Genomic DNA, 24,820 nt, shown 5'->3' on the forward strand with positions numbered 1-24,820 from the left:
GTGCTAGTTTATATCACATATGGTTTGTTTCTTCTCATTTTAGGGTGGCATAAACATCTGTGATTATTTTAATTTTCCTGAAGTCTTTGAGCATGACAGCTTAAGATATAAAATGATAGTGTAACATTAATAGTGGAATTACTGGTTCAGCACCTTTCTTATGTTAATGACCTGTATTTGATCTGGCTCAGAAAGGTGCTGAACCAGTAATAAAAAACTGGATGCAGGATCATGCAGGAGTTTCCAGCAGACCTGAGTGCAGTAAATGCACTGCTGGACGTGTTCAAACGTGCTAGCTGAACTGGTTAAGCAGCTTGCTGCTGCCTGGATTCATGTTTCTCAAAACAGGGTCTTTCACACATTTACAGTGAAACTTTATACCCGTTTCCCCAGAAGCTATGCATGTGTTCTGCTGTAAGCTCTGAATGGTGTGGCTCTATAGGCTAAAGTAAAGTGGCTGTAATCTATACTAAAGCTTTCGAAACATGTTGTGTCATGCAGTTTGGTGTTGTTTATGAAACAAGCACACTAAATTAGCTTGACTGTGGGAGTGATTCCTTCCAGTCTGGGAGTTGCCCTTAGAGCTAATAAAGAACAGACTTAAAATGTTCTGTTTGACATGCATATCTCACATATAGCTTAAATAAAATTGAACAACTTTGTATTACCTTTGTATTGTATTATTTAAGCTTGTTTTCCGCCACAGAATAAAACATTTTAAAAGATAATTGCGACTTTATTTCTCAGTTTTGCGAGATATAAAGTCAGAATTGCTTGATTATAAATTTGCAATTGCGTGTTATAAAGTCAGAATTAAGAGATATAGAGAAAAAAAAGGTACTTTTTCAAAATTTCTCGCAATTGCGAGTTTATATCACACAATTCTGACTTTCAATATTGATAATAATGAGAAATATTTTTTGAGCATCAAATCATCATATTAGAATGATTTCTGAGAATCATGTGACACTGAAGACTCGCAATTGTGAGGAAAAAAAAGTCTTTTTTTTTATTCTGTGGCGGAAACAAGCTTCCATAGAAAATAGAGGCAAGTAACTGATTGGAAATGAAACCGTGTTAAGGTAAGCCAGCGGTTAAGCTAGTCTCTTCTAGTCTAAACAATCAAGTTAGTGTGGGTCTTGTGTGACCCCCCGTTAAAAGTTTGGACACACCGTCTCCTTCAGTGGTTTTCTTGATTTTTTTTATTTTTATTATTATTATTTTCAACTTTGGATGTCTTCAGTATTAATGTACAATCTATGAAAGAACATGCATGGAATTATCTAGCTTTGTTCTTGCAGTTCAAGTCAAACCATATATTATCTTACAAACTTATCAGCCAAGTGGTCAATAATTCCATTTTATTTAAATACTTTATTTACATTTTCTGAAGTCTTTGAGCATGACAGCTTTAGATTCAAAGCGATAGTGTAACGTTAGAGTATCGTTTAGCTTTGATGACAGTTTGGCACACTAATGGCATTCTCTTATCAGATTCACAAGGTAGTCACCTGGAATGATTTTCAGTTTACAGGTGTGCCTTGTCAAGAGTTCATTTGTGACATTTCTTGCCTTCTTAATGTGCTCTATAGTCAATAGCTCTATAAGTGCTACTACAACTACAAATCCATATTATGGCAAGAAACACTCATTTAAATAAAGAGAAAAGACAGTCCATTGTTACTTTAAGAAATGAAGGTCAATCAATCCAAAAAATTTCATGAACTCTAAATGTATCCCCAAGTGCAGTCGCCAAAAACGATCAAACGCTATGAAGAACCTGGCTCTCATGAGGACCGTCCCAGGAAAGGAAGACCAAGAGCTACTTCTGCGGAGGATACATTTATTAGAATTACCAGCCTCAGAAACCACCTCATTCACAGCACCTCAGATTACAGCCCACATAAAAGCTTCTCGGAGTTCATGTGGCATATTTCAATATCCACTGTTCAGAAGAGACTGCGTGAGTCAGGCCTTCATGGTCGAATTCTGGCAAAGAAACCATTACTTATTTTGGAAGAACAAGAAGTAGAAGAGACTTGTTTTGCCAAGAATCGACATTAAATTAGTGGAAAACTGTCCTTTGGTCTGATGAGTTTTTGTTAGACATAGAGAGGGTGAACGGATGGTTCCTGAATGTGTGGCTCCCACTGTGAAGCATGGAGGAGGAGGTGTGATGGTGTGGAGGTGCCATGCTGGTGACACTGTAGTTAGTCAAACTTAACCAGGCTACCACAGCATTTTGCAGCGATATGCCATCCCATCTGGTTTGCGCTTAGTAGGGCCATCATTTGTTTTCCAACAGGACAGTGACCCCAAACACACCTCTAGGTTATGTAAGAGCTATTTGTCCAAGGAGAGTGATGGAGTGCTGCATCAGATGACCTGGCCTCCACAACCACCGATATAAATCCACTTGAGATGTTTGGGATGAGTTGGACCGGAGAGTGAAGAGAAAGTACTCAACACCTCTGGGAACTGTTGAGAACTGGGATAGTTGGAAAACCATTCCAGGTGACGACCTCATGAGGCTGACTGAGAATGCCAAGAGTGTTCAAAGCGGTCATCAAAGCAAAAGGTGGCTTTTTTGAAGAATTGAACATATAAAACATATTCTGGGTTATTTACCATCTTTTTGTGGACTATATAATTCCATTTTGTCATAATTTCAATGTCTTCAGTATTAATATACAATGTAAAAAAATAAAACCCGTTGAATAAGAAGGTGTGTACAAACTTTTGACTGGTACTGTCGCAGAGTGCTTTCAGAGATGAGTCAAGGCAGGATCCACGTGCTGGGGAACTTTATTAAAATAATAACAATAACAACCAAAGTAAACATGAGAAAACCAGGGAGCAGAAAAGAGAACCTCAACGAAACATCCATCAAAGGACAACACCAGACAAGGAGCATAAGAAACACTCTTATGAACAACAAAACTAGTCAACAATATATATCTTTTTTTTTTTAACTACAAAGGACTACAAAACATAGTGCAGAACAGGAAATAACATAAAAGACCACACAAGACCAGAGGAACGCAGGCTGGGGTCATGACAGTATATTTGAAGGGTCATTTAACCTTTAGAGCAAAAAAAAAAAAGTGTTTTATGGCTGATGCATAAGTCTTTCATGGCTTATATAGTATGATATAAGAAAAATATGGAGTTCATACTCGGGGAGGAAAAACCCCTCTATTTAGAAGGCCCACTTTTGACTGCATCAAAGCTCTGTGGTTTTCTGTTCTGGGAGCAAAACATACAAATTCAATAAAATGATGACTGAGAGATGTAGAAACCCTCATAAGCCTGATGTATCATATTTGATACTATGATTTTAACAGGATTTTCCTAACAAAATTAAAAATCATGTTGCCTATGGATGATGTAAGCCTAACCTTGCTTCAGTCCAGTAAGTGTTGATGTTGAAATATTACTAAGAATATAAATTGTATCCTCATGTTACTTTATTAAAAGATCAGTAAAGAATTTAAAGCAAATAGATATGTTGCACCATGACCTGAATGTTGACGTTTTTACATTTTATACTAAAAGTTTCCCCTCACAACAAAACACACAGAGGGTGTGGAGTAGAGAGTTACAAGTTGCTTTTGCGCCCCCTGGTGGTTTGGTTCGAGTTAGGCTGGTTATCCCCTCAAAACAGGTTTACATCCTAGTATTTTTATTACCTAATAGAGTTAGGAAATATTTATTTATTAAGAAATAGAAATCATTATTTACTTTTATTTTTAAATATGGTATTATTTAGACTTGGTTTGCAAACACTTTGCATAGAATGACCCACATATCTTTACCGAACTCTCTACACCATATCTAATGTTTCTCAGGTTTTTTGAAGACCTGGAAAAGCGTCACCAAAGACACCCTGTGATTCAGGACATCAGTGATATAGTGCAGAATCATGCGACTCACCACTTTGAGCCGTACATTGTGTATTGTTCCAATGAGACTTTCCAGCAGAGAACGCTCCAGAAACTACTGTAAGTGCCAATACACGCAGTGCAATATTAAATAAACAACAGATGCTAACAAAGCGGTATAGATTGGAAAATAGTGTTTAGGTGGAATTCATTGTGGCCTGTGATGTATTTTTGTGTTTTAGGTCAAGCAACACTGCGTTTCGAGAGAGTTTGAAGCAGATTGAAGGCAGTGAAGAGTGTGGAGGTTTGCCCATGATCTCCTTCCTTATCTTACCGATGCAGAGAGTTACCCGTCTGCCACTTCTTTTGGACGTAAGAGACACATTCCTCCTGTTACCAACAGCTTTATATGAGTTTGAGTTTGGAAATTGGAATAAAATCTCGCTTTCTCTCTATTTCGCTTTGCAAACAGCTTGTTGCAAACAACAGAAGGTTGTTTATGGCTAGTAAATAAACTAAAGATTGCATTATTGCAGTTAGTCTTATGGAATACACTACTGATCAAAAGTTATAAATAAGATTTTAAATATTTTTGAAAGAAGTATTTTATGCTCAACAAGGCTGCATTTATTTTAATTTTTTTAATTTTTAAATAACCGTTTCCACTTGAATATATTTTAAAATGTAATTTTTTCCCTATGTTGGCAAAGCTGAATTTTCCGCAGCCATTACTCCAGTCTTCAGTGTCACATGGTCCTTCAAAAACCATTCTAATATGCTTTTTTCTGAAATGTATTTATTATTATGGAAACACTTCATTAGTTAACATTAGTTAATGTATTAACTAACATGAACTAACAATGAGCAATACATTTGTTACTGTATTTGTTCATCTTTGTTAATGTTAGTTAATGCACTGTGAACTAACATGAACAAACAATGAACAGCTGTATTTTTATTAACTAATGTTAACAAGATTTTAATCAAGTATTAATACATGTTGAAATGAACATCAACAAAGATTAATCAATGCTGTATAAGTGCAGTTCATTATTAGTTCATGCTAACTAATGTAGTTAACTAATGTTAACTAATTAACCTTATTGTAAAGTGTTAGTATTATTAATGTTTATCAACAGCTGCTTAATATTTTTAGGGAATGTGTTGTACTACCAAGCAAAAGCTCATGAACTTTCTATTCATCAAAATATCCTGAAAAAATATATATGTTTCACGGTTTGCCCAAAAGTATTAAACAGTAAAAACAATGTTTTTGACATTGAGAAAATAATGAGACCTTTTTAAAAATTGAGCACCAATAAAAATGTATAATAATTGAGCGCCAAATCCCTATTAGAATGATTTCCATCAAAGGAATAAATGACATTTTAAAACATTAAAATAGAAAAAAGCACTTTTTAAAAATGGTAATAATATTTCAAAATATTACTGTTTTTACTGTGTTTGATCAAATACATGTAGCTTTGGTGAGCAATTAAAAAACGATTTTATCTTAATTATTCCAACTTTAATTTACAAAAGCATGGTTTTATGAATGATTTGTTTTGCTAATGTTTTGTAAATGAGGAATCTAATGAATGCTTTATGTATTTTATCCTTCACGTGCTGCCACAGAGAATGATTTTGTTGGAAAAGCCTGTAATAAACTGCTGGTGTTCATGTGCACTCATCTTGAAAGCAGCATAACGCACTGCTGCAAACCTAGGGTACTTGTCATTTTCAAGTTAGAATTTGTATGGAACTTATGTGCTATTTTGTTTGTCTTTCCATATCTACACAGACCATCTGTCAGAAAACCCCACACGATAAAGCTGAATACTATGCTGCCCGATGGGCTTTAAAAGCTATCAGTAAGGTATGGTGCTTCTCTCTATCCATCAACTTGGGATGTGAAAAAGTACACCTTTTCAAAATGTGCTAGGTGTCTGGATGTCTACTTAACAAGAGTAAAAGTTGGTTTAGAGTCATGTCCACAAGATAAATAACCGAACGTTTTGTTGTTCCAAAACAAGTTAACAACTGATACATTCTATAGTTGAAGCCACACGTTACACAAGTACAGCTTACTTATTATATTACTTATATTTTCATAGGGGTGAATTCGGGTTGATCGGGACACTTTTTCCCAGTCATCTCAATGGCAAGAAGTGTCCCAATCAATATAATAAAGTTGGCAGTCACTGTTGCACTTCCAGTTGCCTAAAATATGACAGTGCTCATGAGTGTTTCTCAGAAACTGTACTGTACTGAAGCAGTTTTTCATATTTCTCAAGCTTTTTCTCTCTTTACTCCTGTCAGTTGGTGAAGAACTGTAATGATGGAGCACGGAGGATGGAGCGGACGGAGCAGATGTACACCATCCAGAAACAGATGGAGTTTGGCAAAATCAAGGTACATGTTTGCTCAGGTGGCTGATAAAGGACACATTTAAAGAAAGCAATTCACTTTTCTGACCCCGTTGAGGCCTAGTTTCAGATTTAAGGTTCTGCAGTAATGACGTATTCTTGTAGAGCATCTCCCTGTTTCCCGCGACAAAAAACAAATATGATTTTTCCATTGGCTTTTTTAGATTATTTCAGAAAATAAGGTCTGTGACTAACAAAATCTTATGATTCTTACACCTTTTGTCTTGATAATCTTTACAAATGAACACAAATTTGATGAATTTTGAAGCACATACAATCGTCAGAAGTCAAAAGTTAAACGTAGGCTAGTATAAACGAACTACGCTACGGTCGCATGACTTCCACGTCACCATCACTTCTGACAACTTTTTCATTCTTTGTTTAAAAACATTTCCCTAAAAATTCAAGTCAAGTCACCTTTATTTTTATAGCGCTTTTTACAATACTGGTTGTTTCAAAGCAGCTTCACAGTGATAACAGAATAATGCAACAGAGTTTGTTTCTGCTGTTCTCATAATAGTTCTCATAATGGTGTCAAGGCAGGCAGATCAATAATATTGTTGAATATTAAGTGTCCCCAACTAAGAAAGCCAAAGGCGACAGTGGCAAGGAACCAAAACTCCATTTTTTTTTGGTTGCCACTATCTATCTATCTATCTATTAATCAATCAATCAATCAATCAATCAATCAACCAATCATCAAGACAAGTGAAAGCTGTAAAAAATTACAAGAGGGTATAACTGATGTATTGTATATGATAGAATAAAAGGTGATTATGTCTTGAGCTTGTGTTCACCACAGACCTTATTTCAAGCATTTTACCAAAAACCCATTCAAAAAACCATTGACTTCAGGACGATGGAACCTGAAGTGATCAAATGCTCGTGTTTCTGGGTTTTGTTCTACATTATCTTGAGATTAAAAAAAAAAAAACTAAAAAAAAAACAGACTTATTTTTTTTTATTTTATTTTATTTATTTTTTTATTATTTATATAGCACACATAATACAACAGGCGTTGCCCAAGGTGCTTCACAAACAGTAGAATAAAACACTTAATTAAAAATGACATACAAACAAGCAATGGAATATAAACATAAGACAGGAGACAGTAGCTGTCTCCTGTCTTATTAAAAATGACATACAAACAAGCAATGGAATATAAACATAAGACAGGAGACATGTCTCCTGTCTTATGTTTATATTCCATTGCTTGTTTGTATGTCATTTTTAATTAAGTGTTTTATTCTACTGTTTGTGAAGCACCTTGGGCAACGCCTGTTGTATTATGTGTGCTAAATAAATAAAAAAACATAATAAAAAAAATAAGTCTGTTTTTTTTTTTTTTTTTTTATTATTTATATAGCACACATAATACAACAGGCGTTGCCCAAGGTGCTTCACAAACAGTAGAATAAAACACTTAATTAAAAATGACATACAAACAAGCAATGGAATATAAACATAAGACAGGAGACAGTAGCTGTCTCCTGTCTTATGTTTATATTCCATTGCTTGTTTTGTATGTCATTTTTAATATGTATACATACTGTATCACTTTCACACAAAGGGCCAAGCCACTTCAGACTGACCCCCATGCTACATCTAATAAGTAGGTTTTTAACAACGACTTTGCTGATCTGACAGAGTGCGGGAGGTTATTCCACAGTATAGGACCGACTCGTATTTCTGACTGAATAAATGGTAACACTATAATAAGGTTAATTATAATTATTTACCTTAGTTAACATGAACTAAGAATCAACAATACTTCTACATTTATTAATCTTAGTTAATGTTTATTTTAACATTTACTAATACATTATTAAAATGAAAAGTTGTATTTGTTAACATTAGTTAATTCACTGTGAACTAACTTGAACAAACAATGAATAGCTGGATTTTTATTAACAAAGATTAACTAGTACAGTAACTAGTTAATGTATTAACTAACAATGAGTAGTATTAGTAGTAGTACAATACTGTATTAGTCTTTGTTAATGTTAGTTAATAAAAATACAGCTGTTCATTGTTAGTTCATAAAAATACAGCTGTTCATTGTTAGTTCATGTTAGGTAATACATTAACTAATGTTAACTATTGAACCTTATTGTAAAGTGTTGCTAAATAAATTTACATGGAAAAAATGTATTGATTTTATGCATCTGGAATTGATTGGATCATAAAAAGTGAACATTACATCCCAAGTTTTTGGAGGTAAAGGGTTGAAAAACAAGAGTGAGATCGGAAGAAGTGGAGCAAGTAATTTGGAGTGCAAAGACAAACTCGTAAGTTCAGGGATGTGTTTTAAGAAAAAAAGGATTATTCCTCGAATCTAAACTTTTTATTTAAAATCTTTGTCATACTATTTTAATAATCCTGTAGTGTGTGTCTCTTACACTTCATGTATGTTTTTAGCCTTTCCCGTTAGTGTCGTCATCTCGCTGGCTAAAAAAGAGTGGTGAGCTGGCTGCGTACACTGATGATCTCAGCATTTTCAGGAAGGCTTTCAGCTACAAGAGCTTCTACCTGTTCCTCTTCAATGATGTGCTCATCGTCACAAAGAAAAAGAGGTCAGACCAGTGATGCCGTACAGTCCTTTACCAAATGACAACTTCATGCAGTGTCCACTCCGTCAAAACACAGCACTCTTTTCAGTCATTCATTCTGGTGCTGCTGACCACATTAGAGTGTTTCTGAAGTAGTTACAGTGGCTTGGGCTGTGTTCATCAAGATGCTTACTCTGTGTCCGTGGCGACAGGAAGTTGTTCATAACATTGACGTACACAGAATTCAAACGTGGTTAAATGACACCGGACTGCTGAATCATTCAACATTAATGCAGTAAATGTGCACAAATGTGCATTAGTTTTAAATAATTCAACAGAAGTGTATCAGCGATTGTTTCTTACATGACCAATCCTGCACTGAAATCTGGCCTTGTAGAATTCAAACATTCAGAATTCAAGACCCCTTCCGTGTTGGTAATTGGATAATTTGCTAAAACATTCAGTTATCAATAAGCTTAGACACCATTTCAACATAATTAAGTTCATACTGCAAACTTCTTACATGCTTCTTACTGCTGAGAAATCCACATTGTCCTACATGCAAATAATACAAATTTGGCCTTGAACTATATATTTGGATTTTACTCTATTTATTTAAACGTAAACGTATATTATCTATCAGTATTTGCCAAACTTAGACAGAACATAGCCAGCATCTTGATCCTTGCCACTTTCAGTTAATGGGGAGTAACTTGCTTGGCTTAGAAAATTGTCATCATTTACTCGCCCTCATGTCATTCCAAACCCAGAAGACTTTGGCTCATCTATGAAACATCAGTTAATATATTATTAACAAAATCTGTAAGGTTTCTGTCCTTCCATTGAAAGTCCAAGTAACCAAAAATTTTAAGATCCTGAAAGGTCCTAAGGAGTCGTAAAGCGAATCCATATGAATAGAGCAAGTCTTGTGAAGAGATAAGATCGCTTTAGATGATGAACAGATTTCATTTACTTTATGTGATGATGTGCTATATGTATGTTTGCTTTTTGATATATGTAAATAAAAGCACATTAAATCTGCTGATCATATAAAGCTATTGTACATCTCTTCACGAGACTTTGATTAATCCGTTCAATTCATATGGATTCATTTTATGCTGCAAAGTTTTGGTTACCTGCACTTTCAATGGAGGGACAGAAACCTCTCAGGTTTCATTTAAAAAATATCTGAATTTGTGTTTCGAAGATTAACCGAAGTGTTATGGGTTTGGACCAACATTAGGGAGAGTAGATGATGACAGAATTTTTACTTTTGGGTGAACTACCCCTTTAAGGTTTATTTGCAGTGATATTATGGGCTGTTAGGGTTAGGTGGTGCTGGTATGTCAGTAACACTCCGTTTTCATTTAGTGAGGAGAGTTATGTTGTGTTGGACTATGCCACTGTGGAGAAGGTGGAGGTGGAAGAGGAAATCACAGACTCCAAACTCAATCTGAAGCTGATGATGAGTCCCAACAGCGAAGGCCGTTGTGAACAGATGACATTCGTTGCAGAAAGCAAGTAAGTTATCAATAGCTGTTTCCATCCACCTGTTTTTATGCGACTTTTGGGTTAAAGTTTTAAATATGGTGATAATCTGAAGACTCTAGAAATTTGTGCATCAAATATGACTCAAGCCTTATAGGGTTAAACACAACATGAAACTAATGTAATATCACTTAGTGAATGTGTGTGTAAGGCTATATATGCATGATTATTTTTTCAAAACTATATTAGCCAGGTAATTATACTGAAAGAGTACTTTATATAACTTTTTCACCAGGATTACTGTAATCTAAATATTAGACGATAATATTTAGTTTTTGCCCTATATACTTGTATTGTGTCAGATTGATTCAGATTATTCCTCTGAAATGTTTTGTAGGCTGGACAGAGCTCGATGGGTCACAGGACTCAGTGATGTCAAACAAAGCAATAGCATTGCTAATGATGGTGAGTCTGTTCATTGAATGTAATTTGTCATTAAAAAAAAGCCTTGTAACTTGATTTTTGTGCATATTCAGTTTGGAAACCACTTTTTGGTTAAGCTAGTCATGTTAACATCTTGTATCTTTGACACTTAATTTTGTTTGGGGATTCCAAGATCTGCCTCAATATGAAGCTACCAAAGCCTATATGCCAAAAGCACCAGATGAGCTGAGCCTGCAGCAGGCAGAAGTGGTCATCGTTTTACAGGAAGTGGACGGTAAGCATGGTGGCTTTCTGTCATCATTTCAATCATACACTAGGCACACCATTTAACCCTCCTCCTCCTCAAACCCCCCTTTCACACGCAAACTCTGCATCTGAAATGGCATACTCTTGAGTAGGCACTTTTTTTTTTATAATTACAACCACAAAAAATACTTTCTATATAGTATAAATGTGCAGTATGAATGTATTCTTGACATGCTACATTTGCCATGTTATCATCATGTGACCTACCAGCATCAGTGACATTGCTTCACTGCCATTCACAATCCTCTCCAGTGGCCTCATGGGATAGTAAAGTTTATCGTATGCACACTTCAGAATCTAACCGCCTACTCTTGAGTACTGTGACATTAGACATTCTTCTTTTGTCACGTAATTTATTTCGCCTACTATGCGATTTCGGATGCAGCCGTTGCGTCAGAATAACAAGTATGAGTTGACAACTGTGCCTCTACTCCGAACTATTCACATCCTCTGACTCAGTGTTAAATGCTTTTTCTTATTTGTGAGTTGCTTTAGATCGGGAGTTTGCGTGTACAAATGGAACCATTTTAAGTGAATGAGTGTGATTGGCTGTGTTGTAGGTTGGTGTCATGGAGAGCGGATGAGAGATGGCGAGAGGGGCTGGTTTCCTGCCAGCTGTGCCACTCAGATCACGAACCGCACTGCGATGGAGAAAAACATACAGCGTATGGCGCGACTACGCAAGGAGACCGACGTCTGAGCGGACTGGAACATACTGTACTTCTGATACATAAACTATTAGGATCTCTGTAAACAGTGTCTAAAGTGCTTGTAATGTAGAACACTGTCAGCATGAACTGTTAGTTGACAACAAACACCACTCACACAAGAAGAACTGTTTCTGGTTTTATTTCAGCTTGCCTTTGTTAAAATTCATGTTTGGATACATAAAAAGTTATTTAAAAATGTCAAACTGACCAGATATCAAATTACTTTTAAAAACCATTTGGTGTAAAAACTTAAGACCGATTTAGAAAAACATCTGCTGTTTCCCCAAAACTTTTAGCTGTCACATAAAAAGAATGGAAAAGAAAACAGGTCTGCATAGAGTCTGCAGGCAATCGGTGGTAATCTGGTCGAAATGCATTTTTGCAAGCTTAGACGATCATATCCGTTTCTTATTGCTCAGATCTTGGATGTTGTTTCTTGACAAAACTGCAAAAGGCAAACACACACACACAAAAATAGATTAGCATGCTTGTGCTACTGGTTGATTGATTTTAGAAGTTGCTATGAGCACATGAGTGTTTGCCAGGACAGAGCAGACCGTCTGCTAAATCAAATCCACTGCATTATCATCATCTAGCCTTCCATCAATGAAAGTGCAAACTTAAGCTGAAACACCATCCATTATGTGCAGACCCCCCACCCATCCTATCCCACATATAATTGATGCTAATGAAACAAATGTGAATCTGATCAAATGGAAATCTCATGAAAACATCCTAGTCACTACACACAAACATACATACATAAATTGAAGGCTATTTTTAAGAACAAGTTATTTTACAATAGACATTTTCCTGACAATCAAGCACTTTTCCTGTAAAATTATACATTTTGTAATCAGCATCAAAACCCAGTAAAACATTACCATGACGTACAAAAAAAAAAAAAAAAAAAAGAAATCTGGGAGAAAATGTGCTCAATTGTCATGAAAATAAATGGCAATGCAAGAGAAATCTTAATGCTCAAACAAATAGCTTTATTTTCTTGTTAAATTCTGCATTGTTTTTATTTTGGGAGTTATGTAGTCTGGACATGTTTCATGTTATTTACCAAAAAAGAAAAGAAAAAGAGCAGCCCAAAGACTAAAAAAAAAAAAGACTACTACAGAATGGAACCATGAATAGTTCACGCTAAGAAAGAGCGCTACAGTCAAAAAAATCACAACACACTTGATAAACAAGTATGTTAATTTACATGCAGAAACTTCTCATCTGAAGAAGTTAACCCACCCGGCCGGATGGTCTAGATGTTGGAGCCGGTTAATCTGCTCCGCCCTGTTCGGCTTCGGGAGCGGCTGATTTTTCGGCTGATGCATCGGCTGCCTTGCTGTCCTTGCCGTCCTGAGGCTTGGTTGTCTGGGGCCGTCTGCGGCGGTAGTTGAAGTTGCGACGGTAGCGGCGCTGACGGGGCTCCTGGCTCTGCCCACTCTCGCTCTGGTTCTCCTTGTCCTCCTCCCCTTCCCGGGGTTCCCGCACTGGCCGGGGACGTGGGGGACCCCTGCTAAAAAATTATAAATGTTTTGGTTATGCTGGGAACTTGGTGTACATGAGGATCTAACGCACATTCAATTACACATGAAGCTTGAAAGACCCAACAAACCTTAAGGTTCAAATAAGAGAAATGGCCACAAAAGAAGCTGCAGTAGAGGATCAATCAGGGTCAAGTTCTCAGAGGTACATAGAGCCACATATGAGCCATTAAAAGGGACCAGGGGCTAGTTGCATAAACATAGCCATTATGTTAATAACTAGTATGACCAACTAGCAGTTAGTTATGGGTAATCAGTCTTTTCTGTATCAAATTGGATCAATCTGTTTTTATGTATCGGACTTTGAAAAAGTTATGAACTGTCCCCCAATATAGTACGAATTATGAATAGTACACCCCCAAATAAATGATTCGGCTAATAACTCACCCTAATGTTGTTCCAAACCTGTAAGACTTGTTTTTATAGCATGTTTAAGCATGTTCGCTTGATGTAAAAAAAAAAAAAAAAAAAAAAAGCGGTTCATTCTCATGTTACGCAGCACGTTTGAGCTTCCATAGGAGGTTCGGTTTGTATCAATGTTTAAAATGACATGAGGATGAGTAATGAAAGGGATGGTTCACCCAAAAATTCTTTCATTAAAGAAACAACATACATAGATGACTAACTAGTAAGACTAGTCTTAGACTGCAACGGCCCCAGAACTTAGTCATGCTTAGGGTTGGGTACCGAAACCCGGTTCCAATAGGGAACCGGTTCAGACGTAAACAGTAGTATCGAGACCGAATAAGAACGCAACTTTCGGTGCCTGACTTTTTTCACCGCCCCCTATAAAACATCTCGCGGCACGAATTATCCAATAACAAAACATATCCAGTTAACCAGCAGAGCATTCATTTAGTTCGTTTGTTAAATAAGAGACGATCTAGCGCTGAACTGTGTTTTTTAAATCAAGTGATCAAAGTGCTCGTTGCCGCTGCGATCAGTGGAGCTATATGAAATGCACAACGTCACATCTAAAGTCGTTCACGCACACACACAGACACACAAGAGAAAACACTGTATCCCAGTGTTTTCTCTTGTGGCTCGCGCACACCGCACTTTCTTCACTCGGACGCGCGCTTCAATACGTTGCAGAGATCGATCTATTTATGAGGCGCCGTCTATATGAGTATGTGCACGGAGAGTTTGTGTGTGTGTGTGCTCGCGTCTCAGATGAGTATGTGCGCGGAGAGTTTGTGTGTGCTCGCGTCTCAGATGAGTATGGGTCTCGGGTGTGTAGAGTTTGCGTGTGTGTGTGCGTGAGCGTCTTTAGATGTGACGTTGTGCATTTCATATAGTTGGAGCATTCAGCAGTATACATGTAGGCTATGTGTGACTACTTAGTATATGTGTATGCAAGCGTTTTATGTTTGCGTGAATGAAGTTCGATTTAGGCCCTAGACGGCGCCACATATCTATTCGTTCTGGTGAAGTCACAACATATAATGCACACAAAGTGTCCCTGCTTGATATACAACCACTGATGAGCATAATCGGTTTAAAAAAATAAAAATAAAAATAAAAAACCCTACGAATGCGGATTAGAACCCAAAACCTCTGACACTCTTGACTAAAGTTCAAGTTCAGCTGCAGTGTTCCTCTTTGAGTAAGTCTAGTATTTTAATGCCAACTGCAAATCTTGCATATCAAGTATGAAGTATATCAAGTATATTTATATCAGGCTATACTATGCGTGTTAAATATTTCTGCTCAGTATCAGATATTTCTCTGTTTTGTAAAAGTCTATAATATATAATATGCAATATATATATATATATATATATATATATATATATATATATATATAAATAATATGAGAAGACAACATTTTGATCTTAACTTAAGTGTTTTCGGCTACATCAGCACAATTTTTTATTTTATCAGAAATCAGAAAATCTTTTTCAGAAAACACACAGGTATTATTTTTTTTTGATAAAGTGTGTGCGGTTTCGTTTTCTTAAGTACCGGTTTAAGAACCGTTTAAGAACCAGAACCGTTTGAAAAATACCGATTAGGTACTGGTATCGGATAAAACCCAACCAATACCCAACCCTAGTCATGCTTGACTACATATTCTGCCTTCACGTTCTTAAGTCGCGATTACGGGCTCGTCTTGTTCAAGTGCTTTGTTGTTGGAAAGAATTGGAATCATGACATGAGATTTATTCCTGCCTATTTCTTGAAGAAATCTTATTAAAGCCAAAATGTACTGGCTATATTAATTTTAATTCAAATGTAGCGTCCCATTCGTTGACAACTATATTAACATTCACAGTACAATCTAGATAGCTTGCTAACGATTCTAGAAATGAAGGTCAAAAACGTATTTTTCAGTTTGTAAAAGATACGATATGCTTCAAATGGTTTGTCATATGTAAATATGCACTACTTAAAGATGAGATATAGTGATGTAGCTATTGGATGTGAAAAAATTAATTAAAAATAAAAATCACGTCGCAGTAGTAATTCTCCCCTGCACCGTTTAAAGTTTATGGGCCGCCCTACTCAAACTTCTCAGACTTTTCCAGTTGCAAATACAACTTGAGGGCATTCATGTCCAATTTCACACTAGGAAACTCATGTGAAGGTAACATTAATTTCCACTAGGGTTTGAAGTAAAAATAAATAAATGCAAGCAGAAAGGCACGTTTTCAGCATTATTATACAGTATATCAACAACATAGAAAACATACAAGCGTAATTACATAAAATGCTGTTCATTTCCAAAACATTTTAATATGCAAAATGCCATGCAGACGTGAGTGATGAATAAACCTTTTAAATTAATTATTTAAAACCGACAGTTTGGACATTAACAGAGCTATACCAAACTTGCCAACTACATTTTTGCTACTCTAGTTTTGCAAGTTTTGAGTGACAAAAGTCTGATTTTTAAACCTGTCAAATTACAGTATTCAGGACAGGTTTCCTCAAATTCAGCCCTGCAGAGTTTAGTTTAAACCCAGATCAAACACCTATCTGTAGTTTTCCAGTAACTCTGAAGACCTTGATCAGCTTGCTCAGGTGTTTTTGATTAGAGTTGGATGTAAATTCTGCAGGGCAGTGGCCCTACAGGGGAGGATTTGAGGAACTCTGAGTTAGGAGAGTTATAATCAGAATGAAACGGGGGTCTTCCCTATTGTGATGCATTTACACAATGAATGAAACTGCTTCTCGATCAAGTAAAGAAAAAAGAAACATTTTTAGAGTGGGACTTTTGTCCATGAGGAATTGATTGAATCGTTGTGGTTTATTATTGGTCAATCTCCTGTGAGTGACAGGTTGTCCAGCCATCACAACAGTAAACACAGAGAGGTCATTTTGATTAAAGATTATGAGGGGGAAAAGGAATTAATTAAAAAAATAATTGCATTAAGTCAATTATAATAAACACTAATATTCTATTCAATTATAATAAACACTAATATTCTATTCAATTAGAAGTGTCATTTTTGATTTCATCCTTATGGAAGCTAGTTTCCGCCACTGAATAAGCAAAATAAGGGTAATTGCACCTTTTTAATCTCACAATTCTGACTTTTCTCTCCAAATTTCTCTTGCAATTGTGAGTTATAAAGTCACAATTCTACCTCCCCCCTCGCAATGGCGAGTTTCGCAATTATTTTTTCTTCTCAGAATTGTGGAATATAAACTCGTAATTGCTAGTTAATTGTAACTTTTTTTTTTTTTCTCACACATGCTACAGCCTCACATCTGCAAACACAACATGCAACCTGGGTCTGAACCTTGGTCTGAAGCCTCTGTAGTAGTTCTGCCTCATTGGTTTGTTGCCTGGGTCTGGACCACCTTGGCTCTCTTCAACTTCCCCACCCTAGAAGCCAAGAACAGCATCTCAGTCAAAAAGCTTGCAACAATATTGATTTTGCAATATTATAACTTTTCTTTGTCAGCCTACCTCTGTCATGTCCCCTCTCTGGGGTGTGTTGGAATAGGGCGGACGTCTGCCGTAACGTCTCCGCACAAAGTATGGTGGGTAGCGCCGTCTGCCGGGGTAGGTGGGTCTACGCTGCTGTTGCTCCATCTCACCCTCAGGGGGATTTTCTTCCCCTTCTCTCTTCTCCCGTACCTCTCCCTCCCCGTCGCTCTGATAGTTCTCCTGGTAGTCACGAGGGGGGCCCCTCCTGCGTGGGTACCGCCTGTATCGGTTCCTGTCGGCCGCATACTTGCTACCCTGCACAGGGACGCCACCGGGGCCGGTAACATTGGCTGCCTCGGCACCCTGATAGAATGAAGACAAAATGTATATCAAATGTCTGCCAATTCAATAGACGCACATTTAGTTTGGATAATGGCCACAGAATGGAGGGATTTCCTGCAAGTCACTCTGAAAGGGCTACTCTACTATAGTCTGAGCAGAAATGTGATATTTAATCAATATCTCCTTCATATAGTTTAAAATGGAAAATGGAACCTTTTTTTTCAGGATCCACTACAAATTTTGCACTTTTGAGGAAGTAACCCTAATGTCCTAACTATACATTCAGTCAATTGTTAACAGTTAATTGTTATTTTAGACAAAGTCAAACTGTGAAATAAATAGATGTATTGAAATTAAGTAGTGAACAAGCAAATGTTGTAATTTAAAAACAACGTCACTTTCTTCAAAGCTGCCAATCTAGTCTCTCGACATTCTTTCAACCAGCTTTTTAAGTTCACACGTATTCAAATTAATATTCTAAAGAAATTCAATTTCTGTATCCAAAACAAATTAATTTAAGGCTTTAATTCAAAATGCATTTAAGATATCCAAAGAAACTCTTGACTGATAGTGTGTATGTATATGTATGTATGTATATATATATATATATATATATATATATATATATATATATATATATATATATATATATATATATATATATATTAGGGCTGTCAATCGATAAAAAAATGTATTCGCAATTAATCGCATGATTGTCATGAGTTAACTCGCGATTAAATCGCATTTAATCACACTTTTTTTTATTTGTTCTAAATGTACCTTAAATTAATACTTTTCAAGTTTGTAATACTCTAATCAATGTGGGCATGGATAAATATAGATGCTTTATGCAAATGTATGTTTATTATTGAAACCATAGTCAATATATAGCATAAGGACTAGGGCTGAACGATTAATTGCATTTGCGATAATATCGCGATATGATGAAATGCGATTTTTTAAACCGCAAAGCTGCGATTATAGTCTGGTCACGTGACACGCGAGAGTAAACCAGTCTGATTTACAGATGAAGCATCAACTTGGCACGCGACATATACTATTTTTTACAGTCTATGGACACATATAGACCTGGCTACAGGAAATAACAGTTTATGTTTAATTTATGTTATATTGTGTTATAGATTCTCTCCAACGATTCTGTATTGTATATGTCTGAGCTTAGTTTTAAACACAGACGTGTACGACGCGCGTGCTTTAAACAACCGTATTCTGCTTGCTTCTAATTCCTCTGTCTCTCACACACACACACACGACACCACTCGAACCTTACGAGAAATAATCTTTAATAAAGTTCGGAAAAGTTGAAGCGAGTTACAAGGACATTCAGGCTTCATTGCGCAAGATATGAGATACGCGCGGTCTGCGTGATGTTACTTCAGTAAGTTAGTGCGCGGTCTCGCCCGCCGGTATTTTACTAACAAATGTTCTACGAAGGCATCATATGTCTTGGAATGCAGTTGGCTTATATATTAAAAATATGAAAATCACCGACAGAAGCTGCTTTCAATTTCAAATACTCACGTGCGTTTTGCGAAGAGCATTTGAGCATGCGGCTGTGAGCGAGTCTACGTGGTTAAATGTACGTTTACATCTCAAAATGCTTTTATGACGCGAATTTACCGGTAATGTGACACAGTCAGTTATTAAACAAACAGGACAAACCACATCTTATAATTTCAAAAGAGATGAACACGTTCAGACAGCCTACTCTTAAATACTGAAAGCACTCTTTGTTTATTGCTTGTAATATTTTTTTCCCTCTTTGTTATTTGTTTTGAAGCTATATTTGTTAAAATTATTAACATGTAATTGCATTAATTTAGTTTTTTAATGTGTAATTATTATAAGTAGGCCTAATTATAATTATGTAATTAAATATTTTAAGTTTTATTAATAAGATCAATTAAAGAAAAAAAATGTATCGGCTCATGAGGTGCCTAAAGATTCCCTTCCCTATTTTACAATGATTTATTGCTTGTTTTTGTTGAAAAATAGAAAAGATAAAGAGCTTAAAAAATAATCGCATATTAAATCGCAATCGCAATATTGGTAAAAAAAATCGCAATTAGATTATTTTCCAAAATCGTCCAGCCCTAATAAGGACGAGACGCAAATAGAGACTTTGATATAGCAAAGGTCATAGATGTTTTTCAAAGAACTTGTTCATGTCTATTAGACACATGTAGAAAGAACAAAAAAATGCCAGGTTACCATTACTTCTCTTTCTTTGCACTAAGCAATTTACTAACACAAACATGTTTAGATTTTGCATGACAGGGCAGCTCTTCTTAAAATGCTAAATGTACAGGGTGGGCCATTTATATGGTGGCATGGGAGTGGTTGGTGATATTGAGGTCCTGTTTGTGGCACATTAGTATATGTCATGGTCACCACCCATCTTGAGGAGTTTGCCCCCTCACATGTACTGGTGTGCCACAAACGGGACTTTGGTGTCACCAGCCATTCCCATGTTGTTGCGGTGTATCCATATAAATGGCCCACCCTGTACATTTATTATTTATTATTACATTGTAGTTTGTCTCTCTCTGTGCCCATTTTGATTAAGCTAAATTCTCAATAAAACTGTTTTCATTGGTATATTTTACTGTTTCTGTTGTCAAACAACGGAATGAATTTGAAATGGTGACTGAAACGCGACCCATTAAGACATAACCAGCTCTCCCTTCCAAGATGTTAAGTTAATCTGCACAACAATTCTGATAATCGAGCCGTCGTCTGGTGAAATCAAATTCACATAAGATAAAGACAATATCTGTGCTCTGATTTCGGCTATACTTGTACAATTAGTGAAGCAACATAATATCTGTGCTTAACTGAATTAAAGCGCTGCTCCTCCACGCGAGACGCAGAGAGAGAGAGCACGAGCGAGCGAGAGCTAGAGGTGCGCGCGCGTGCTGAGAGAGCAGTACCGGCGCCCGGCGGTACCGGTAGATTCTCAGAAACTAAATAAGGTTTGGGCACTTTGTTGAAGAAGAAAAAAAAAAAAAAAAAAAAAAAAAAAAAAAAAAAAAATCGCTAAAGGGGTCTGCAATGTCGCTCAGTTGGCAACACTATATCTCCATTTCTCCAACTAGAGGTTGGGCCACGGGTCAAACAGAAAATACGCGCTGCGTTAATCGCGCGTTAAAAAAATTAGTGCCGTTAATATGATTTTGCGTTAACGCGTTAACTTTGACAGCCCTAATATATATGTAAAAAATGTTCTGCACCAGAACCATTAATTATTCATCCCCATGTTGTATCAAACCTGTAAGACTTTCATTCGTCTTGAAACCCAAAACAAAAAGATTTTGTTGTTGTTGAAGAAATCTGAGAGCTTTCTGTCGCTCCACTGACAAGTCCATGCAACTCCCACAAAAAGTTCATAGAGATCGCAAAACCAATCCATATGTATCGAGTGGTTTAGTCCAAATTTCCTTTAGAGACTCGTCACTTTATACACTGAACAGATTTAATTTAGGCTTTTGTCCACATTGATCAGCGAAAATTACCAGAATCTTAACCGAACCTGCTTGACGCGCGAGAACCTCAAATGTGCTGTGTAACACGAAAATAATCCTTATTAATACCCGGTGTCAACTTCCCTTTACCACAACTGATGTGTAAGTTAATGAATGTTTATATGTAATAAAAGCCTAACTTCAATCTGTTCATCATATAAAGTGATCGTGTCTCTTCAGAAAATTTACTAAACTGCTCAATTCATATGGATTAGTTTTACGATCTCTGTATGAACCTTTTGAAGCATCAAAGTGGAAGTTGTGCGGACTGTCAATGGAGGGACAGAAATCACTCAGATTTCATCAAAAAGATCCTCATTTGTGTTCCAAAGATGAACGAAAGTCTTACAGGTTTGGAACGACATGAGGGTGAGTAATTAAGACAGAAGTTTAATTTTTGGGTGAACAAAAACTATCCCTTTAACGAGTTTCATGAAAATATTTAATTTGTTAGTATTTTAAACTGAATTGATTCAATTCCCAACCCTAATGTTATGCAAGGAACTTTAAAGTTGAGTATTACGGTTAAGCTCCAAATCAACAAAGAAAACTCACCTTCTCCCCTTCTACGACGTCAAACTCCACAGTTTCTCCATCCCCAACGCTACGAAGATATTTCCTTGGATTGTTCTTCTTAATGGCGGTCTGGATACAAAGCAAAAGCAATCAGAAAACACATCTTCCCCCAAAACCAAGTATGTCAATATTGTGACAATCAGAGAATAAATAATCACCTGGTGCACAAAGACATCTTCCTTTGTGTCATTCCTGTGAAAGTTCAGAGTGAAATGTTAATAATTGAGGACAGATGGAGAAAACAAGCATGCAGAGTCGAAGAGCAAGTTAAATATTTGAATAAATAATAGCGTGCAAGTCAGGTCTAGCTTTACAAGCACATAAAGGCTGTAATAGGATTGTGGATGTTCCCTGACCCACATATTATATTAGAGAGAGTCTTTAGAGGCTGAATGTTATTTACCTGTTGATGAAACCGTAGCCGTTCCTTACATTGAACCATTTAACTGTCCCCAGGACTTTTGTTGCTACAAAGAGAAAAGAAAACCACACACAGATTGTTTAGATAGATTCAACACGTGTCAAAAACAGTATTTTCAAGAATCAAATTACAACTGTTGACAGAAAAAGATGCATTAAACTAGCAAAGCCATTTAAAAGCAACTCTTTGCGAGTGGAGTTCATTTTGTGTCCTATTTATAACCTCCAACTGTCGTGCTTTTAATAGATTGTGATGCAAAAGCAGCTGCTCTTATCAGAAGAACCTCCATCACCATGAAAGGCTCTGACCCTCAGAGTTCACATTATTAACATCTTATTCAAGTTATGATGACTGACATGCCAATTACAGAATTAAGAAAATTAAGCTTCAGGCAAGAGTTTAAAGAAATAAAGACATTACAAATGGTTTAAAACAGGGGTTTTCAATCTGGGGTCGGGGCAACCCAATGGAGAAAGTGTAAAAATGTAATAAAATTAATTAAAATAAACATCTAACCGTACAGTACTATATTAAGTAGAAAAAACAATAACAACAATAGAAACATAATAGAAAAGTAGGTTCCAAATATGTTTTACACATTTATAATATTGATTTTTCACAGCATAAATTGTGTCTTTATAAATTAAAATAAATGGATGCCTTTTAAATTTGTGGATGGGAGTCACTTGCACAAGGATATTCATATCTGGGGGCCTGTGGCATTTAAAAGATGGAAAACTCCATTTAAAAAAAAAACAATTGCTGAGGCCAAAAATGTTGATGAGACTGGAAAAAAGGTTTGAGATTCCCACTAGCTCTAGAAGTCTTACAAATTAAAATGTTTGCATAAAGAAAAGAAAAAAAACTCTTTATGACCTTGTTGGTTTTGTTTCACATTTTCCTGACAATCAATCCAAATGACCATAAATTAACATTTTGCATTATAAAAAAATAAAAAAATCTCTTTGTTATGAACCTGTTGGTTTTGCTTCACATTTTCCTGACAATCAATCCAAAAAGCCATTACCATAAGAATCCCCACTGATGATGATAGGAATTACAAAGAAACTCAGGTTTAAAAAATATCCATAAAATTGACCTAATTTTCACGAAACTGTTACAATACAAAGAAAATTGTTTTAAAATGGGCTTTAAAACCCCAGATATTTGGGTGAACGGTGTTGGTTCAATATATTCAGTTTACACTGCAGTATATTAATAAGCACATTCATTTGTCCAATGTGTTGAAGTAGGAAGTGATGATGTTGAGATGCTAACTGCAGTTAGCACATTAGCCTCAGCCATGTGGCCGGATTGAAGCCAAACAGCCCTGACCCTCCATACAGGACACGATAGGCACTACGAGAAGACACGTCTAACGTTATACGTTTAGTTATAGATTTGGCAAGCGATTAGCGTTTCAAGTTAAACGTTTCTGGGTTTGTATCGGCAGATCAGACAAAAACAGCGTCCATCATCCAAACACCATGGCGGACATTTTATATCTGGTGTGGTGAGATTGATATAGATTATCATTATCCATATTGCTACCGTTTTGTAATCTATACAATACATCGTCTGTGGGATGATGGGATCTTCTGGGGACGGCGTTGATGGTGTTAATAGAGATGAGGACACGTATGCACGACGCGTCAAACGCACAACACGCACGAACAAAGGGAAAGTGAGCGAGCGCTTAACTGGCTTACCCAAGAATCCAACCCTCAAACTAACCCATTAGGTTTAAAACCCGACGCGGTTCGGGCTGACCGCGAAAACTGGACTCGTATATCTGTTTTATACGAATAGTTCAAAATGATATGGGTCATCATGTCACGCTCAAGGCCAAGCTCAAGGGTTTCATGGGCAGCCTTTATTAGTAAACAAATACGTATATTTACAATACAATTATCGTATTGGGGGTCTCTGGTATAACGTTAGTAAATAATAATGATAGTGGCTCTATCACGATAGTAGTTCTATAAAGCGAGAACCGCGTTGTGACTCTTGTTCAATTTAGTAGGCCGCGGGCTCGAGCACGCGTCATGGCGGTTATCAATTCACACGCGGATGTGTTGGAACGCGGCGCGCGAGCGAACATTTAAACTTACTGAGACCGTTTAATGTCTAAAGTTTAACCTATTTAAATCCTAATATGTATGAAATAGACTGGCAACTCCATAACAAAAACTCTAAGACAGGTAGCCATGGGTATACAACATTACTAGTAAGTTTGTGACTGAATAACGACATCACAGTCGCGGTGAGGCCACACGCTTTCCCTAACTGAAAAATCCGTTAACGTAAAAGTATATAAAACCTTGAAACGTCGACGCATGAAAGAAAATATATTATTTTGAAGGAACGAAAACCGTAGGGTAAAGGGCTAAGGCTTACCGATGACCTTCTTATCCCCCGCGGTAGCTGCGGCTGCCGGGCTGGACGGGCTCTCCACGTCGGCGGCAGGCTGCGGCGGCTGCTGCTGTGTTTCGGCCTCGCTGCTCATGTTGTTTTCTTGTTGTTAAAGCCGGCGGTGGCTCTCTAGTGTGTTTTTCCCGGTGCTAGATGGTAACCTGGGCCGGCGGTGGTGGGGGCTGCTGCCTTCGGGCTCTCCGCTTTCCTTTCTCCGCTCCCGTTGCCGATCGAACTGGACGGACTGAGTAAAGATGCCGGACGATATTCTGTCACATCTCTCCACCCATTCCTCAATC

General features: G+C 36.8%; 2 protein-coding genes and 1 long non-coding RNA gene across 4 annotated transcripts in view; 2 read left to right on the forward strand and 1 right to left on the reverse strand.

The window, feature by feature from the left end:
* arhgef16 (Rho guanine nucleotide exchange factor (GEF) 16) overlaps positions 1–12,129 on the forward strand; it is a 24,332-nt gene extending 12,203 nt beyond the window's left edge. Inside the window, exons 7-15 of the mRNA XM_082189461.1 lie at positions 3,849–4,001; positions 4,124–4,253; positions 5,683–5,757; positions 6,201–6,293; positions 8,726–8,880; positions 10,228–10,377; positions 10,742–10,809; positions 10,961–11,062; positions 11,655–12,129. Coding sequence (XP_082045587.1) covers positions 3,849–4,001; positions 4,124–4,253; positions 5,683–5,757; positions 6,201–6,293; positions 8,726–8,880; positions 10,228–10,377; positions 10,742–10,809; positions 10,961–11,062; positions 11,655–11,794 — 1,066 coding nt within the window. The 3' untranslated portion in view covers positions 11,795–12,129. The remainder of the gene's footprint in view (positions 1–3,848; positions 4,002–4,123; positions 4,254–5,682; positions 5,758–6,200; positions 6,294–8,725; positions 8,881–10,227; positions 10,378–10,741; positions 10,810–10,960; positions 11,063–11,654) is intronic.
* Positions 11,928–24,751, reverse strand: ybx1 (Y box binding protein 1). Of its 2 annotated transcripts, none has more exons than XM_082189476.1 (8): positions 24,507–24,751; positions 22,092–22,155; positions 21,847–21,880; positions 21,668–21,757; positions 17,268–17,591; positions 17,098–17,183; positions 13,053–13,320; positions 11,928–12,249 (listed from the first exon to the last, which is right to left on the reverse strand). In XM_082189476.1, exons 1-7 carry the CDS (start codon positions 24,613–24,615, stop codon positions 13,083–13,085), a joined length of 945 nt encoding a protein of 314 aa, XP_082045602.1. In that variant the 5' UTR covers positions 24,616–24,751; the 3' UTR covers positions 11,928–12,249; positions 13,053–13,082. The 2 variants fall into 2 exon arrangements, with proteins under 2 accessions (XP_082045602.1, XP_082045601.1); XM_082189475.1 differs by having other exon boundaries at positions 13,053–13,323; positions 24,507–24,748.
* LOC309513570 lies at positions 17,598–21,506 on the forward strand. The gene is made up of 2 exons (XR_014211472.1): positions 17,598–18,154; positions 20,791–21,506. It is a non-coding gene; the product is annotated as an uncharacterized lncRNA (long non-coding RNA).
* Positions 24,752–24,820: the final 69 nt, after the last annotated feature.

This window comes from Leuciscus leuciscus (genome assembly GCF_965113295.1).
Source record: "Leuciscus leuciscus genome assembly, chromosome: 13".
NCBI lineage: Eukaryota > Metazoa > Chordata > Actinopteri > Cypriniformes > Leuciscidae > Leuciscus > Leuciscus leuciscus.

What these genes read in the sequence shown, in the direction of transcription:
- ybx1 (XM_082189475.1), bottom strand. Translation starts at nt 24,615, where the DNA reads ATGAGCAGCGAGGCCGAAACACAGCAGCAGCCGCCGCAGCCTGCCGCC. An exon ending in ACGTCGTAGAAGGGGAGAAG is followed by an intron (nt 17,592 to 21,667) that starts GTGAGTTTTCTT and finishes TCATTCTATCAG; the next exon opens with GGTGCCGAGGCAGCCAATGT. An exon ending in AGAGAGGGGACATGACAGAG is followed by an intron (nt 17,184 to 17,267) that starts GTAGGCTGACAA and finishes CTTGGCTTCTAG; the next exon opens with GGTGGGGAAGTTGAAGAGAG.